The following is an 18,459-nucleotide window of genomic DNA, read 5'->3' as shown; positions in this document are numbered from 1 at the left end:
TAAACAATTGCAGAACGCATGTTAGCTGCCTTTCGAGGCCCCAGCCCGCCGCACCACCCCTTCTAGGCACCCTGCAAACCAGTTGGCCACTTGGCTCTTAGTTCCGTCTCAAATGGCTGCGAATCTGTGCCAAATTTCGCATAAGAAAAAACTGCAACAATTCACAGCCGAAAAAAATCTACGAAAAGGCAAATAAACCGTTGCGTGCTTAAAGCCTGGCCAACAACTTGAGATCTCTGTCTCCATTACCAGTGTCTCAGTCCTTGTCTCTGCCTCTGTCTCTGTCTCTGTCTCCGTCCCAGTCGGTCTCCGGCTGTCTGTTAGCCTTTTTGGTGAGTTTGGCTGATTGGGCGCGCGTTTTGGTTTGTTTTGCATTTCACTGCAAGACTTTGTCTCTTGGCTGCGTAATAAAATGTATTTTAATTTGGCTAAATGTTCAATTAAATCTAAACATGCGCAGTTTGTTGTTAGCCGTTTGTTATTATTGTTGTTGGTGCTGTTGTTGTTGTTGTTCACTGTCGGTGCGTAGAACTCAAGCCAAGTAGAACTGAGCCAATATATCAATACTAACATCAGCAGCAACCAGGAGAGAATAAATCGAAACTTACAACAGTATAAAGATATTCAGATTCAAAATTTTGAGAGTTTATAAGAAATAGTTCGATCCGGTTGCATGTGAAAATCTTGAAGAATACACAAAGGGAAGCGACTGTCTAGTTTGTATTAATCAAACAAATGCATTGATTTTAAGCTCACACATATCATTATATACAATTTGATACGACAAACTTGAAAAATTTATACCAAAATCTTCAAAATCTATTGTTGTTTTAAGTAATTCACTAAGAACAGGCAGTAAGACGAAGAGACGATCTAAATCTAGCAACGAGATAAGCCAGTTCTAATGGCGGGCACCTCCATTCTGGCTACAATCTGTGCGGAGCGCTTGACCAAGTTCCTAACGCGTTACTCCAAGGCGCAGACAGGCAACTTGCGCAGCAGCATTCCAGTGGCATCGATAAAGCCGAATGTTGCACCACCCACCGTACGAGTAGTTCCCGTCGAGCGCAAGTATTCGCTGTGCCAGTCGGTAGAAAATCAATTTCAAATTCCGCTCCTGGAAAGGCCCAAGTCTTTAGACAACATCTACGGTTTTATAATAGGACAGGGCAAGCCTCAACAAAGAGCCGCCAATTTGGACGCGAGGCCCAGACTCGGCGGCATGCAAAGATCGCAGCTGTTGACAGCCTCTCGCACGTGCCTGGCCGACTACCATGGATTGGAGGCAAAAGAAATGCTCTGCAATGGACGCCCTGTTCTTTGCGGTCTACGTCAGCAATTTTTCGATCAGACCTTGACCAAAACGAAGGCTCGCTATGAGGTCCTGGCCAAGTATGCCAGTGTTCTACTTAATTCCAAGCCGCAAATACCCCCAATCTTTTAAATATCCCTCCATCGTGCCATTGGGTCCAAAGTAATTCTTTGTGTTTCATCTTTAATCTGTGGTATGCAGCAGCGTGATCCTTCTTCCACCTTCGTCTGTAGTCCCATAGCTTTCACAATATTTTTTTGTGGATAAACAACAGTCGTTTGTGGCAGAAGGACCCCGCTGCTTTATATCCCAACAAATAAACAACTATTCTCGTTAAAAATGGAATCTTTCATTAAGTTCGTAAGGCTCGTAAGGGAACCAAATTGAAACTCCTTTGACGATTGGATGGCCAATGATATGTCTGGGTTTTTACGAACCCCTTACATGTTAGCCTGGCTATCTAACTCAGAGAAAGTTCCTTTCAAAACTTTGTTCTGGTATTGATACAATTTTTGGATAAACTTTCGGTAATGTCAATTTAATTTAAAATTTATTCCTTTTGCCAACAAGCTTAAGCAAATCTCCTCTGCCATGCTAAGGAATGTGGTCACGGGTATTACCATTCGGTCAATGACGCGATGCCTGCCAATCTATATACCCAAGACCCAATTCCATTGCACTAACAGGGTGCGCGAAAAATATGATCCCCGTCGCCCGCTGGACTGCCCGGAAACAAAGACTGAAGATTGCAAAACCAATTTATCCAACAAATGTAGTCCAACGGAGCCTCCAGTGCGGCCATGCGGCGAGCAGGATTGTCCAGACAAACAAAATTATTCCTGTTGCGTGAATAAGCGAATTTCGGATAGCATTTGTGAAAAGCCTGTCAAGGCATCAGAATTTAAAAGGAAGCCGGACAAGTTTATATCGATGTGGAAAAACCGAGTAAATAAGGAGCAGAAGGCGAACCACGTGTGGGACTATCGACCCGAGTGTTGCCCCATGTGCCCCGACACGCCCTTCGACGTGATGTACTATCGACCATCGAACAAGTGTCGTCAATTTCAGCGTACGTGGTGGGAATGCTGTCCTCGCATGGTGCCCAAGCGCGTCTGCTGCTGGTGCGATGCCATTCCGCCCGAGACCCCAAGGCGTTGCTTGCCCATCTGCCCGCGCTCCGCTTGCACGCAGGACCATGAAGCAAAGCGTCTGGACTGCATCAACAAGAAGGCCAAGGGCTGCCCCCGGCAATCCATGCCGTGCTGTCGCGCGGCCCGCATACCGCCTAAATGCGCATTAACTCGTTTACCGACCGACTGTGTGAAGATCAAATGCCCCTTCCCTAGTTACTCCGAATGCGACCGCATGGACCCAGCTGTAGTACCCGAACGCCCTCCAGAGTGCCAGTGCTTAAGCTTAATATCAGTATGTGAAGCCTACCGTCTTCTGGACAAAAAGGAAAAGCTTGCCCAAAGATACTGCCCTTGCCCCACTTGCAAATAAATTAAGTCCATTTAAACTACAATGAATACTTTCCCTAAAATGCGCTAAATATGCAATATAGTTTAAAAGGATTTTCTCTATGGCTAAGGCCTGGGGCGAAATGCTCAAGTGTGCAATTCAGAAAAAATATTTACAAAATAAATGTACCAAATAAAAAACATGATCTATATTTCATTATGCAGTTATTCTTTTAAGTGACCTCTTAAGCGTATTATAAATTTCAAGCGATGTCTGATGAATTTTTATAGAATTCTAAAACCTCTCTCGGTTCTGTACCCAGTCCTATACTATAACCTCTTGAGAATTATATATATAACGCAAACACGAAAATGCTAGAAGAACCAAGTTCACCACTTATCTCTGCTGTTGCAAAAAGAATCTTCCAGTCTTCCGCTTGCGAACAACTCGTTTTCGGATTTCACCCGAAGCCTTGTTGGCTCCATAAGGTGCTTGCGTTTGTCGATGATGGTCTAAAAACCTTCAACAATACGGACTAACACTTTAATTTCCAGTTTTGTTTCCATTTGCCCTCACGGGTCGCAAATGCTCCTTCATTTTTTGTATATTAGATTAAGACATGATCGGAATTTTGTTTCAAGTTTTTCCCCTTAATCCAAGCAGCCCCTGACAGTTACATTATTTAACAGAATAATTTTCTTGGACTAGTCTATTATATCTCTTGAACTATACAAATTAAAGTAAGTTTACTTATCTTTGGAACTTCTAAATTTTTGTCAACAAAATTTATATACAAATATTATCAACGCTCGTCTATGAGCAACAGTCGCTGTAATGTCCCGTCTGTTTGGGAACGCTTATTACGTCCGCTCATTATGTCGTTGCACCCTAACCCCGTCCTCGTGGATGCCTGTCTTGCGGTGTAGCACCTCAGAGCACAGTCGGCCGGGAGATAGGGAAGTTCAAAGCGCTGAGGGTTTACCGCATTTCAAACATCAGAATGAGAACAGGATCGAACTTCCACTTAATGAAAATGATATATCAAAGGAAACGTATAGTAACAACAGCAATGAAACATGCCAGGACCTAAGCGGCAGAGATCAGAACGCTGGAAGTAATCTATGCGAACAGAATAGCAACATGAATGCTTACAGTGACCAGCTCGGACAAACCAATGAATCAGAGTATGCTCAGGATGGACAGCTTCACAACTCGGTGCTATCAGATTTTCCAGATGAATTAACTGAAACTTGGAGTGAACAGACACTGGATCCGGAGCTGGAGCGAAATGTCAAGTCCATAATACAGCTGTGCGCAACGCGAGATCCCGAAAAAACAGACGATACTTGCATCGGGGTCGAAGATTTCGATGTGCCATTCACAAAGAAAATGAATTTTGATTCCGGCGAGATTTTTGACAAATACCTACTCCAACAAGTCGAATCTGATATTTCAGTTCGTAATCCATTGCAAGACAGTGCAGATAATGCATATGCAATAGCTGCCTCCAAGGAAGACCTGCAGTCAAACATAAACGAGAGCCCTATCTCTACAGATAATTGCGAGGCAGATGGCGAAATTCTTGGCTTAAGCGCAATCAATAGTCGGGATGTGGACCCGCTAGATATCCATGGCTATGAGAGTGCCCAGGTCTACAACAGCATGAAATACTCTGGCTGTAGGTCGCAGCCCTTGATGGTGGGCCAATCTGAATACTGTGGGGCTCCCTGCAGAATTGATGGATTACATGATGGCAAGCTTAAAATTCTGCATCAAAACGAAAAACTTAGACGCTTATCTGATAGAAATCCAGATCATTCCCGTGACCAAAACGACGGTTTCTATCAATCAGAGAAACCGAAGCCTTATCAGCAGAAGGGCCGAGACGACAATATCATACCCTCTTATAAGCCCTTTCGGACTATTGAGGTGCCGATAACAGAGCCAGACGCAAGGGAAGCGGCAAAAGAAACTAAAAAAACGGATCATCCAGAGAGCGTTAAGTACGATCGAGTTAATCAAGATGTTGACAGAGATAAGATTAAAATAGCTGGCACAACTCAAATTGAGACAAATATGGAAGATCCCGATTCGAGGCAACTGATGCGTTATGCCCTTCTGCGGGCACTTCACAGACTGGATTCTGGGACCGGTTATTTTTCGGCTAAAATTACTATCACAGAACCCTAGAAAATCTCGAAAATGTCGAATTTTTGCATTACGTAAAAATAAAATTAAAATCTAGCTGTTATGTCCTTTATTTAATTTCAACGTGTATACAGCAGCTGACGCGTTCTTTAACGAACAACTGTAGCTTATCCTTGCTAGAAGGATCCAGAAGGTCCACAGTGTTAGAAAGGTACCGCTGCTGGCCTATATCACATTTGTCAAAATGAATGGTGGACTCATTTAAAATATTGCAGTTAATTTCGATTTTGTCCTTGATCCTAGGCTCGTATGTGGATCTTCTGGTGCTCCTTACGAAAAGTGTGTGGTGCTTTTGCAAGTTACGTTCTAGAGCAATCAATGATGATAGACCATGGGGTTTGTCTTCATTGACTGCTCTAGATCGTAGCTGGACTAGCAGTAAGAACCCTTGATGCCAGTATTTTCACGTTTGTGCAACACTTGCCAGATTTCGCACCTGCTTGAAGGCTCTTGGAGACACTGTCGAGGTCGCAGCGGTCGGTGCCTCGGGCGTTTATCCGAGAAGCAAGGAAACGGAGTCCGTAGCCTTTTGCACTTGCTGAGCTTGTTACGGATATAGCAGCTGCTAGCACAGCGCGCTGGCTTACAGCACGGCCAATATAGCTTGGGGCAGCTGTTTAAAGGATCAACTTTTCGATTTTTGCAAAAGTGCTTCATGCGTGCGTAGTCAAACATACAGGTCGTCTGGGGGCAGCGCTCCTTCATGCGCCTATTCACCTCCGGCGGGTCAATGCCATCCAGGCAGCAGACCTTCTTTAAACGTTCCTTCACCGGCGGGCACTCATTCCACGTGCGCTGAAAGCATCTGCACTTGTCCGACGGCTTGTAATAGATAACATCAAAGCGCGGCAACATATCTTTACAGTAGGGCTGCTCAGGTGGCTGACAGGGTGGCTCCCACATAGAACGGAACGGCGGACACTCCTTCTTCTTCTTCTTCCGCCTTGGATATGCCCCCTCACAGGGATGGTGATGGGCCGAGCGTAAAACGCAGCACGGCGGTTCCAACAATCTTTCCCGCTTCAGCCGCTCTAGATCAAGCATGTGCTTGTCAAAGGGCAGCTCAAGTTCCAGAACATCGCGGGACGTTTTGCAGTTATCTTTCACGTAATGGCAACGCGGATCAGCAGGCTGGCAGGGTGGATCAGGAAATGCGGCTGAAAATCTAGCTAATGTGCGAGAGCTAGATAAACCGCCATGTGCATTCCAGAGGCACCTGGCTGGTGACATCAAACGAGCCAATTTACATTTTAGAACCATTTCCGAATATAAATTTAGAATTTGGAATTATTTTTGATAGCAAATGCCGAATATTGTATCAAATTTATCAAATGACTAGATCTGTGGAAATTAGCATAACCTCGTAACACACTCAGCAAGCGTTTCGCCGAGAATTATCGAGAGCCTTCTTGTTCGTCTCTAACCCAAAGGGCGTCCACGATTCTTGAATGGACAGTAACCAACTATAGCTTCAGTGCACTTCTTAACCAAACCTGAGTTGCGATGATGCTCTCTCCATATCTCGCAGAGAGAGGGTAGCAGTCTGCAGGCGCATTCTTTGTCACAGTAGTCCTCTATGCAGTCTTTTTTACACTCGGAAAAGCTTGGAAATGGGGCCGGTACCTTCTCGCATTTTGTGGGTTCTCTGACTATTGTGCATTTCTTTTTCATAGTCACACCTGCGCGACACTGCGCTTGGCACAACTTTTTCAGCATGTACATATACTTTTCGGTCGAACTCATTGGTGGATGTGGTGGTTGCCTCTGGCGACGAGGAATAGGATAATACTCCTCATCAGGGCAGCAGGTCTTTTTTGGGTGCAGCCAAATAAGTGGACACTCGGACCAGGTGCGCTGATAGCGACGATTCTTGTTTGAGGGTCTATAGTAGCACACATCATGCTTGAATAGGCCACAATCAACCTCTTTGGGTCTTAAGATGTGAAACAAATGCTTGGAGTATTCACCGAACGCCACAGACTCCTCATCGACACGCTTGTAACATTTATTCGGTATTTTAATGGGCTTGCATTTGAATTTACCTTCCAAGCATTTATTCATCGAAGCGTCGTTCACTTTACAGCACTGTTTAGTGGAGGCATCGTAGTTTCCCCAGTTGTAGGCACGTTGTGGATGGAATAACAGAGCTTTAGACAATTCTCCTGAACGCCGCGATAGCTTTGATGATAATAGCAGCTTAGAACGCATTTTTTTTTTAATTTTTAAATAATTTTCAGATGTTGCCGAAAAGGAAATTAAAGACTGAATCTAGAGTAAGCTATAAAATATTCTACAGTAAGCTATGAAATATTCGGCAAAATTCGAAACTCACATTGTTTTTAATTTAAATTTTAAAAAAGTTTTTCTATATTCCGTCAGCTCAGGGGCTTGAGCCCTAACCCTTCTCCACTGCGGTACTCTATTGACTGACCGAAGACTACAATAAAAGACATATGCCAGCATTGCCGAGAGAAACTTAATTATTATTATTAGCTTTGTATTATTTATTTGTTTCCTCTTTATTGTTATTTATTTATTATTGCATTTCTTTGTGAAAAATATCAAATCTAATAAGTTAAGCCGGCGACTTCTTGCTTCAAAGCACAAAAATTTTATACCCGAGCTATTTTAGTTTTTTATAAAAACTTTGACTACGGTTTTCCCCACCTCTAAGAGGAAACTCCAGCAAAAATGTCAGCCGTACGCCTTGTGCTGTGCCTTGGTTGCGCTTCAGTCAGTTAGTCAGGACAATAGATGACATTAGATATGGAAGAATAGCTGTCGTATAAACTATACGTATAATTATTATCCTTTTTGAGTTCTTTAAAACTTAATCTTGGTAGTAACATAATCATTATTCTTATATTTGATAACTTTTAGTGTTATATTGAATATAATTAGTACGCAGTAGGTAATGAACATCATACCACTTTTGACAAATATTCCTTCTCCGAATATTGTAAGATCTATAATAATTGACCTCGATGTGCCCAGTAATACAATTTAAAAGACATGCATACTTAAAGGCGATTTGTGAAAATCCTCCCCTATCAAAAGGGAATTTTCAATTATTGGTGAAAAGGGCAGAGGTATACAAAAAGTCAAATATACATTATATTTAAGAACCTATAAACCAATTTCGACTTCTCTCCGATGTTAAAATGGGAATAACAAGATCCTTCTGCATTTCATGGCTCCCGATATCGACGTAGTAGAAGAGATACCAGACGTTCTTTTTCTCAATTTTCAATCGGTTTCTGGGTATTAGAACGTTAAAGTTGTGTTGCTCGGCAAAGTTTTATTTATGGCATATTGATATTATGAAATATTTGTGCGTAATTTAAGTGGATACGCCATCTAAAGCTCCGATTTGTCTAAGATTTTTTGTTGCGGTAGTATTCCCAAACTTTGCACATTGGTGGAGTCTTAGAGCAGTTGCATTCGATAGGCAGAGGGATCAGCAATGGGTCTATGAGACACTCTGAAAAAGCAGGATACTTGGTTAAACGCTTGCGGCACTTTTTTGGCCCTCTGGCGCCCGCCTTGCACGTGGGTGGAACAGCGCTCGTCTTACAAAAAGGCATTGTTACACGTGGACATGACGTTTTTTTCTTGGTTTTGCATGTCCGTAGGTTTAACTGTGGGGACCCTGGGGCACAAGGTGGCTTTTCACAGGACGAAGTCTTGCGTGTACGATCAATCGTGCGCCGCTCGGGTGTAGCGGGCTCGCTGACGCACTGCAACTTAACCTTGCGCTGCTTCATCACACACTTATTCCAAGTGCGTGGATACTTGCGCATCAACTTGTCGGACGGCTTATAGTGGGTCAAATCTAAGCGAGGAGCATCCCATGCACAGAGGTTTCCTAGACATTTCTTCCTTGCATCAATGAACGTATCTACCAAAAACTCTGGATCAGTGCGGCACTTGTACTCCGTACGCCGAAGCGATTGCCAGCATGGATCCTTGTTTGCAAAGCGATCCGGCTCTTCAATTTTCTTGATGTCTTCTCGGACCGGAGATGTTTTGTACGACTCTGCGCAATCTTCACATGTCTCTGACTGATACAAAGTATCCAAACCACGCTTGGAGATTAGGATGTTCGAAGAGCCAATGCTAGAGACAGTTTCTGGTATCTGCGAAGGTGGACTCCTCTGTACCATCACCATCTGAAGCTGACAGAAGCCCTTTCTCAGAAACTGCATTTCAAAGAATTTTGTACCCAAACGCGTTATCAAAAAAAAAAATTTTATTACTGAACGATTTTCATTTTTTTTTACGGAATGATACTGCCTTCAGTAAATCTAAATAAAAACTGAAAATTGTTGAGAACAAATGAACATCAGAAAAGAGTAAATCTTGTTTGTGTAAGGCACAAGTTGTGCTGAGTTTTCTTTCCCCAAAACTGACGTGAAATTGGAAGTTATATGAATTCCAATATGGTATAATATATACGCCAAGACGCAAGACTCTACCTATAAAATAGGGAAGTATCATATGCCTTCAATCAATCAATGTTAATCTATATTATGGTATGAAATTAAATAAGACCGTTCTTCCTCGGCCTGTTTCGCATATGACCAACTCATGTAGACCCTTTTATACTCTTACCAATTGTTTATCGGCTGGGACATAACCGTCCCCATAAAGTAATTATATATTTTTGACCTGCATCAACAGCCTTGGCGACCGCTAGTCCCAGTTTTAAAGCACTCATGGAACCTTAAAGGTCCGGCGCATCGCAACCACCCGGATGGGACCACTATAAGTTTATTGTAGTTTTACTGTAACTACTAATGCGTATAGCTCTATAGGGGGAATCTTTAAATATATGCTTTATAAAACATGTCTAATTTGATGTTCTGAAATTAATCTAGTTTAATTTTCGGCGTAAATAAATGAAGTTATGTGGCTCAGCAAAATTTTATTGACATTAATATTTTGAAGCAATTTTATCCGTCAATTAATTGAATACGCCTTAAGGTCCGATTCTTCTAGGATTTCTTGTTCCGGAAGTATTCCCAAACACTGCACATTGACGGGGTCCTGAGGCATTTGCATTCGACGGGTGGTGCTGTTGGTAACGGATCTATTAGGCACTCTGAGAATGCAGGGTACTTGGTTAAACGTTTGCGGCAGTTTTTTGGACTTCTGTGGCCCGTTTTGCACTTGGGTGGAAGAGCGCTTGTCTTACAAAATGGCATTGTTATACGCGGACACGATTTTTCTGGAGGTCTGCAGACAAGCAGCTTCAAATGTGGGGCACCTAGAGCGCAGGCGTCCGCTTCACAGGTCGAAGTCTTGTGTATACGTTTAAACTTGCGACGTTCGTGTGGAACGGGCTTCCAGGCACACTGCATCTTAACCTTGCGCCGCTTCACCACACACTTAATCCAAGTGCGTGGATACTTGCGCTTTAATTTGTCGGACGGCCTGTAGTAGGTTAAATCAGCACGGGGTACATCCCATGCACAGGGGTCCTGAAGACATTTCTTCTTCGCATCAATGAAAGCATCTAGCAAGTACTCGGGATCAGTGCGGCACTTGTACTCCGTACGACGAAGCGATTGCCAGCATGGATCCTTGTTTTTAAAGGGATCTGGCTTTTCCATCTTCTTTAGGTCGGTGCGGGCAGGAGATATTTTGTAAGACTCTAAGCACTCTTCACATGAATCTGGACCATACAATGTGTCCAAACAACGATTGGAGCTTAGTACGTTCGAAGAGCCAATGGCCGAGAGAAGTCCTGGGCTCGGCGAATGTGGGCACCTCTGTATTACCGCCATCGGCAGCTGAGAAAAGTTTTTTCTCAAAGTCCGCATCGTCAATTTAGATTACTTTGAGAATACAATTTTTCGAAGAAATTTTATACCCAAACGTGTGATTTACCAAAAATAGTGTTACTGAACGATTTTCATTTTTACTTTTTCCGGAATGATACTAACTCCAGAAAATCAACTTAAAAACTAAATGATGTTGTATGGAACACATAACCATCTCCCGATAAATTTTAAGTAAAAGTCATAGCCAACCTGATGAGGTTTTTTCTTAATATCAACGATTTTGACTGGATTTCCTCATATTTATTTAAATGCGGTAGAAATGATTTTGGGTTGCAAATGCCTGGAACAGAAAAAGGCTTTTTAGACCGCATTAAAAACACATGCATACATACAATATAGCCGGGTCGATCCAATCCGTCGGTCAGTCTGACCGTCGACTCCTTTCTAGGCACACATTGGAAAATACAAAGCTCCGAGATTGGTATGGATAGTTAAAGCTTTCCCATGAGCCTATTTGGTAAATGGGCTGAGGTAAAACCATAAATGCATAAACTGTTGAATGGATCTAAGGAAATAATGCTTGCTGCCCCACAATATGTGCAAGATGTCTGGCCTAGAGCCTACGTTTAAAAACGATATTATGTGTAGCTTCAATGCATTCAGCTTATAATTATATAATTCTTTATTTTAAATAACAAGATATTTTCTTAAATTATTTATAATCATTTTTAATCGCATCTTAAACAGTAACACGTCACAAGAGAAGGGGTGGGCGCGTCTGAGAGTAACGATTGCAGGCCACACACTCATATTTAACCACTTTTTTGCTCTGGACATCCGATTTTCTGCACTCTGCGGGCTTTCTGTACTTGATCGGTGGCTTGGTTTCAGGGGTCAGTCCTGGCTGTGTTGCCGCACAGCTGGGTTGAAGAGAGTCTAACGGTTCATTACTCTTTTTATCTTCAAAATCAGCCCAAGTACGCTCATAGAATCGGTCCTTTAGTTGCTTTGGTCTGTAGTGGATGCGATCGAAGCGGCTCTCGCTCATAGGCTCATATACAGATTCCTCTGGTTCATGAGCGCGGACTGCCTCGTGGTTATCATCGCTTGCCACATCTTGAACCACGTCCTCTCTAGACAACCAATTTTGACTGAGAAAGTGGCGATCACGAGAACGCGGCCGATAAAAATGTTGATCGTAGCTGGAACGTCGCTTTGCTGGGGGCGCTTCACATCGGCGGGCCTGCTTGCGAAGATCCCAGCATCTATTATCCAGTATAGACGAGTTGGCAGCCAGATGAAGGCTCAACTCTCCATTTCTTAAATGTCGCCAGAATTGCTTTAACGTTTGCATATTTGCTTTTAGAATTTAGACACAACAATAATTTATATTATTCTCTTATTTTTTTCCCCCAAAATTTTAGTTTCATAAATAAAATTGTGTAACAAACCGAATCATATAATAAAAGCTGATGAAAATGTGTGAAACACATATATTTAATATCAGCCCAAGACACCTAGGGTTACTTTGTTTTCAATTTGAAAACGTTTTTAATTTGAAAGTAATGACAGCTTATATGAGCTTATACCAAGGATGAATGTTTATAGATTTTCCAAGAGCGGAAGTGTGTACACGAATAGCTACAAGCCAGATATCTATCTATAGGCAAGAGAATATCTCAAATGAAATTTTGCAAAAAATCTTCCTTGATTTAACTTTGAATAATTTGCAGTTTTATTTTTACTATTTTCTTAAATCATTTGTCCGGCTTTAGGCAATCGCATTCGCTGGGTGACTTCGGCGGAGTTGGCTCCTTTCTACACTCTGAAAAGCTAGGGTAAGGCGCAGGCGTCTTCTTGCACTCCTGGGGCTTGCGTGTGCGTTTACAGCTAGGCTTGACCTTGTTTTTGGAGTCGCACTTGGATGACTTGTTGCCACATGAGGCATCCTTACCAAACAATCGAGAAGCAATTGCAACTGACCATGCAGTGTGTCGCAAAGTCAAATGAAAACGCCAAGCCATATTTCGCAGCATTTTTATTGAATTTTGTTTCGTTTACTTCCAAATATACTGCTAGAATGGAAAAACTCAATTATTAGAGCATGCCTGTACAATTTTAAACACTGACAGGAAATATACAGCAACCATGATAAAATGTCGAAAAAATATCTGGTAAGAAATTTGCATTTGCGTTTATTTAACATGAAGCTATTATAAATGTCAGTTATTTTGTAATAAATTTATATATAATATAATTTTATTATTTGTGTTATCCGTCGCGAGTATGTCATACTAGATCTCTTGCTCATCGGGACTTTGGGGCACCTTACTATTCGAGCTAAGTCTTAAGCTTCGCCACAGGCCTGGCCTGGCTGTTGTCCCCTAGCAATACGTCGCCGCAATACTGCCCATGCATCGCACAAGGCAAAGGCGTTCAAGCATTTACATTCGGTCGGCGGTAATGGTATCGCTTCATCCTTTTTGCACTCCGAAAAGCTTGGATAGGGCGTCTTGCGTTTTTTGCAGCTGCCAAGAGTGCGGAAAGCAGCACGGCACTTGGGTGGTCTGCGACCAACTTTGCAGCAAGGAGCTTTGACGTACTCGCACGTATCTTTACGTATTAGTGCGATACATGACTTCGTTATCTGTGGAACAGCAATCACCTTGGCGTGCTTGCGACGCTCTATCTTGGGGCGCACCATTTTTTCGTAGAGGCACACTTTTCTTGGTTTGACAAGAAGGCGTGGGCATTCGTTCCATGTCACCTGGTATTTGCGCTTCTTCTTATCTGAAATGCGGTAATACTTCATGTCGTAGCGAAGATCCAAAGTACATATTTCCGGTTCACAATCTTCAATCTTCCACATCGACACCAGGGGAGGATGGTGAACCTTCGGCTTGGTAACGTACATCTTCGTGGGCTTTAAGCCACAGGTGTATTCGTTAAGCACAAGACCGCACTTGGAGGCAGTTACTGGCTTACACTCCTCCTTGTCCGAGTAATGGCGTATTGGTCGGTTTGCCAGGCTAAACGATCCCAGCCGAGCCACCGAAACGATGTTGCCTACGCGACATCTTTTGGGAAATGAGAGCATGCTGAAAACTTTTCTCGCAATGAAAATTTTCTATGGTTTTTTAATTTTGTTTTAAACATATAATTTAGATAATACGTAAATCCTAAACAAATTTTTGAAATTCCAAAAGATCTATCCAACGAATACTCGGAACTCTACTAATCTCAGAGCAAAGCAAACTCCTTAGCTTATCCAAAAGCAAGGGTTCCTTTGATGTTGTACTTTTCGAAAAAGCAATTTAAACTTTGACTATAAATCTAGTGGCTTCTAATACTTTCGATTATTCAATATTTATTTCATGACAAAGTACCAATTTGTGTATTGAACTTAAAGAGAAGTGAAGTTACGACTGTTCTTGTCGAGAGTTCCTACCTAAGAAATTAATTTTACAAATAATCTTCTGCTCTCAGCCCAACAATATTGGGAATATGACTCTTTTTTGCTGTGGGTCTAGTCTGATTTTAATATAAAATTGCATGGACTTTAAAATACATTGATTCAAGTGTGGGGTTCTTAGGATAAGGTAAAAATGTGCATACTTTATAGGTCCTTAATACCCAATTTACCTAATATATTTCTAGAACCTTTCATTCTTAATTTGTTTACGACCTGGTCAATAACCATGATTTCCAAGTCGATTTTAATCGATTGATCGGAAACAATGCGAGTTACCAATGATTGAAATCGAAATAGTTCAGCGCAAGCCACAGGTCGGCCCACGTTCAAGGTTCACCGAATGTATCTGCTTCTGTCCCTAGCACAAAATATTGACCCAATCAATTTGAATAAAGGAATTACAAAAGCAGATCAGCAATTACCTGCTGATGTATGGTATAAAATATGAAAATGACTGCAATTTAACAATTTATTTATTTTTATTTTTTTGTACACCGCATAATTTGATTAAATTTGTACTGTCAGGAAAGTGTCTTATTTCCTAATTGCCGATCGTTCAGACAAGCGATCTGCTTTTAGCATATTATCAGCCAAAAGGACATTCTCACAGGGTTTCTCATCCTTTTGCTTTCTTCCAAAAACATTCCCAGTCATGGGTTTTTCTTCTTTTTGTTTTCTGCAGAGGATCTCTTCGATTATTTCAAAGGGTTTCTCTTCCTTTTGCTTGCGGCAGATAATCTCTGGATTCAGACTGACTGGCTTCTCTTCCTTTTGCTTTCTGCCAAAAACATTCGTAGTAATAGGCTTCTCTTCTTTTTGTTTTCTGCAGAGGATCTCTTTGATCATTTCAAAGGGTTTCTCTTCCTTTTGCTTGCGGCAGATAATCTCTGGATTCAGACTGACTGGCTTCTCTTCCTTTTGCCTTCTGCCAAAAACATTCGCAGTCATGGGTTTTTCCTCCTTTTGCTTTCTGCAGACGATTTCTGTATTTTTAACGACGGGCTTTTCCTCATTTTGTTTTCTGCCAAAATCCCCATTCGTACCAACGGGCCTTTCTTCTTTTTGCTTTCGACAGGTAATTTCTCCATTTATACCGACGGGCTTTTCTTCCCTTTGTTTTCTGCAAAAGATCATTCCATCCGTACTGATGGGTTTTTCTTCTCTTTGTTTTCTGCAGAAGATCTCTCTTATAGCTTCTGGCTTTTCCTCCTTTTCTTCCTTTCTGCAAAAGATCCCGCCATTTATACTGGTAGGTTTTTCTTCCTTTTGTTTTCTGCAGAAGATCTCTCCATTTATTCCAACGGGCTTTTGTTCCTTTATCTTGCGGGATAATATTTCTCCACTGGTAAGGATTGGTTTTTCTTCTTTTTGTTTTCGGCAGTAGATTTCTCCATCTAAACTGACGGGCTTTTCTTTTTTTTGCTTTCTGCAGAAGATTTCTCCATCTATACTGACGGGCTTTTCTTCCTTTTGTTTTCTGCCAAAGATCTCCCCATTTATTCCAACGGGTTTTTCTTCCTTTTGTTTTCGGCACAATATCTCTCCATGCATATTGAGCGGCTTTTCCTCTTTCTGTTTTCGACAATAGATCTTCCCTTCGAGGCTTGTCTTTTTGCTCGTTGGCTTTCTTCCAAAATCCTCCCCGGCGACACCCAATGGTTTTTCTTCCTTTTGCTTCCTACCGGACATCCCCCGGTTGATAGTACGGGGTTTACTTTCTCTCTCCAAAGGATAGTTACTCAATTGCTTTACGCTTTGGGTGCTTCCAATAGGGAATCCCGCCAACAAAGATCTTTCGATTTCAGCATGTCTCTGCAAGAATCCCTGTCCCGCTGCCGTCCTCGAACGCAGCAGCGCTGTGAATCTTGAACTGAAGGACAAACAACGACATATGGGGCTTACGACACGAACGCCTTTCGCAATAGACAGTATACCAGTCATTTCGTAAGTGTCGAATCAAAAATAAAATAAAATAAATAAATATAATTTGGAAGTTATGCCAAGAGGAGAAAAAAATTTTGAATTTGTTCTTATTGCGACCAAATCATGTCTGAATCTGACAATGCTAGGAAAGTATCTTTAGAACTGTGTGAAAAATCGATATGCCTACTTTGATTTTAAAACAAAATGGTCACAGCTAGCTTTATGGCTGCCACGTTGCATGGCAGCCAAAATCAGACTACCTGAACTCAGTTAAAAGCCACGCTGCTATAAATTATATAGAATGATCGTAAAAATGCAAAATATTCCCTTTGCCCGCTGCAAATCAAATTCTTGCTAAAAATAATCCCGTGTAAATTGATAAACAAGGAACAGCCAATGGACAGGATTCCAATTAGCAATTTTGGCTACCTCTTTTTTACACAGAAGTTCAATTTGCAGCTCTACAAATTCTGGTAAAACCGAACCCTTTGCCGAGAATTTGAGGAAAACAGCAAATATTTAGAATCAGTATTTATTATGAAAAATTATGTGATATTAATTTGTCCATGATGTTCAATTGGAGTCTACGATCAATTGATTCTGTTGATGCGAAATACTACTGTCAGTGCTGCTAGGTAAAAGCTCTAAACGTGCAGCCCCGATTCAGGGCTTGCAGGGATTCATGCTTATACGGCCAGAGTTGAGACGCTTGTTTAGAACCCTGAGCAGCACGCACATTGGTATTTCATCCCAACAGTGACATTCGGAACTACGCCTCTTGCGCAGCTTGGGACGGGAGCACTCCGAGAAGGCTGGGTATGGCGCCTTCACCTTTGCGCAAACGCTGGGATAGCGGATACGCTGGCACTTGCCAGGAACACGCGCAGGCCTACAACAGTGGGGCATTGTAATTTTTTTACATTTCACGTCTTCACACTTTTCTGGGGGTGGCTGGCAGGCCGTGCTGGGTCTCTCTTTGGGCTTGCGACGCTCAAAAGGTGGGCGCGCGTCCCTGACATGGCAACAGATCTTCTTGGGCTTGATTTCAACAGGTGGACACTCTACCCAGGTGATCTGGTACTTGCGCTTGTTCTTGTCCGACTCTTTGTAGAGACACTTGTCGAAGCTAGGGAACTCTAGCTCCGCGCAATCCATTTTACAGCAATCCTTGCTGAATTTTATCAGGTTGTAGAAGGGAAAAGTTTCCTGAATATTCTCTGCCTTGCGTGGTTTGGGGTGGTCATCGACGCAAGGAGTATTCTTTTCCACAATTTTTTTTTTTCCATGCACGTTGGAGTGGGATTGTGCTGTGGCATGGGATTGTGGTCCTCGCTCGATAAGCCTCGAAGTAGAACAGAATCTAGAATCCGGGCTTTTCCCAGCAGGCATCGAGACTTGCCAGATATTTGCTTCCACATCGACATTGAACTTTACAAATTTGGAACCAAAAAGAGGGGAATATAAATTTAGAAAATTTTTCCAAAAAGCCAAAAAGGAAAAATTAAAAACAAATTTTAGCTGTCGCAGTTGATTGCAGACTGAACATTTTCGGGCTACACTTTCTTACCCTGAAAATCAATGACAGTCATATTGACGCCTGCTTTGAGAGTTTTATCTTAAGTGAATAGGTTTTTTATATTATACTAGTGAGTCCACCCGCTTTAAAAATGATTTTGAAAACGATGAGACGGTTAACAAAAACTTTCATACAACCGTTTTCCGCCAATTTCCAAATGTTGCGGGTGAAATTTCCCAAATCGCTGAAACACGGGTTCATTAAGTTCTTATGCAGAGCTTTTGAAAATAAGTGTGAAGCAAATCGGACAAAACTTAAAACTTCAACAAAAAAATCGCTGAATCGCACTTTCCATCGCAGACGTCTTAAATGATTTTGTATATAGATCCTTGGAAATGAATTTGAGCGAGAAACATCATCCACCAAATCTTTGACCCCCATTTCCACCAAGGAGCAATGTATTTTTTGAAAAGTGTGAAGCACTCCTCAAATGAATTTGAACAAAGATCTTTGAAGCTGAGTTTGAGGATCAATAAACAATAAACAATAAAGTTTCATACAAATTTTTCCACGCATGTGGGCCAAATTTCCCGAAACCCCGTCTTAACGTGCACCTTCATCCCATTCAGTCAGTCAGGACAAATAGTTTTATACATATATAGAGATTTAAGACTTTGTGCGCAAGACTAACTCGAGTAGAATCTGAATCTTGCAAACGGTTATTTCCAGGTTTTCAAGATTTTAATAATTAAAGTTGTATTAAATAATTGCGTGAAAATAATAT

The 18,459-nt window shown here is 41.8% G+C and overlaps 7 protein-coding genes across 11 annotated transcripts in view; 2 read left to right on the top strand and 5 right to left on the bottom strand.

Moving 5' to 3' along the window:
- The window catches only part of pdm3 (pou domain motif 3), a 93,746-nt gene that overhangs the window by 42,828 nt on the left and 32,459 nt on the right, over positions 1-18,459 (top strand). The window lies entirely within an intron of this gene.
- Positions 1,793-2,984, top strand: LOC135437746 (uncharacterized). The gene is made up of 2 exons (XM_064695804.1): positions 1,793-2,722; positions 2,765-2,984. Exons 1-2 carry the CDS (start codon positions 1,904-1,906, stop codon positions 2,813-2,815), a joined length of 870 nt encoding a protein of 289 aa, XP_064551874.1. The 5' UTR covers positions 1,793-1,903; the 3' UTR covers positions 2,816-2,984.
- On the bottom strand, positions 5,016-7,243 carry LOC135438000 (uncharacterized). Its single transcript, XM_064696139.1, has one exon. It carries the CDS (start codon positions 6,239-6,241, stop codon positions 5,354-5,356), a length of 888 nt encoding a protein of 295 aa, XP_064552209.1. The 5' UTR covers positions 6,242-7,243; the 3' UTR covers positions 5,016-5,353.
- LOC135437997 (uncharacterized) lies at positions 8,002-9,292 on the bottom strand. The gene has a single exon (XM_064696136.1). It carries the CDS (start codon positions 9,184-9,186, stop codon positions 8,356-8,358), a length of 831 nt encoding a protein of 276 aa, XP_064552206.1. The 5' UTR covers positions 9,187-9,292; the 3' UTR covers positions 8,002-8,355.
- Positions 9,886-10,944, bottom strand: LOC135437998 (uncharacterized). Its single transcript, XM_064696137.1, has one exon. It carries the CDS (start codon positions 10,801-10,803, stop codon positions 9,976-9,978), a length of 828 nt encoding a protein of 275 aa, XP_064552207.1. The 5' UTR covers positions 10,804-10,944; the 3' UTR covers positions 9,886-9,975.
- Positions 12,935-14,004, bottom strand: LOC135437999 (uncharacterized). Its single transcript, XM_064696138.1, has one exon. It carries the CDS (start codon positions 13,859-13,861, stop codon positions 13,112-13,114), a length of 750 nt encoding a protein of 249 aa, XP_064552208.1. The 5' UTR covers positions 13,862-14,004; the 3' UTR covers positions 12,935-13,111.
- LOC135437789 (uncharacterized) lies at positions 16,821-17,704 on the bottom strand. The gene has a single exon (XM_064695857.1). It carries the CDS (start codon positions 17,546-17,548, stop codon positions 16,823-16,825), a length of 726 nt encoding a protein of 241 aa, XP_064551927.1. The 5' UTR covers positions 17,549-17,704; the 3' UTR covers positions 16,821-16,822.

The sequence above is a fragment of the Drosophila montana genome, unplaced genomic scaffold, assembly GCF_035044405.1.
Source record: "Drosophila montana isolate Dmon_TW-CO22-7 unplaced genomic scaffold, ASM3504440v1 contig_3833_1, whole genome shotgun sequence".
NCBI lineage: Eukaryota > Metazoa > Arthropoda > Insecta > Diptera > Drosophilidae > Drosophila > Drosophila montana.
This window is presented reverse-complemented; position numbering and strand designations above follow the sequence as displayed.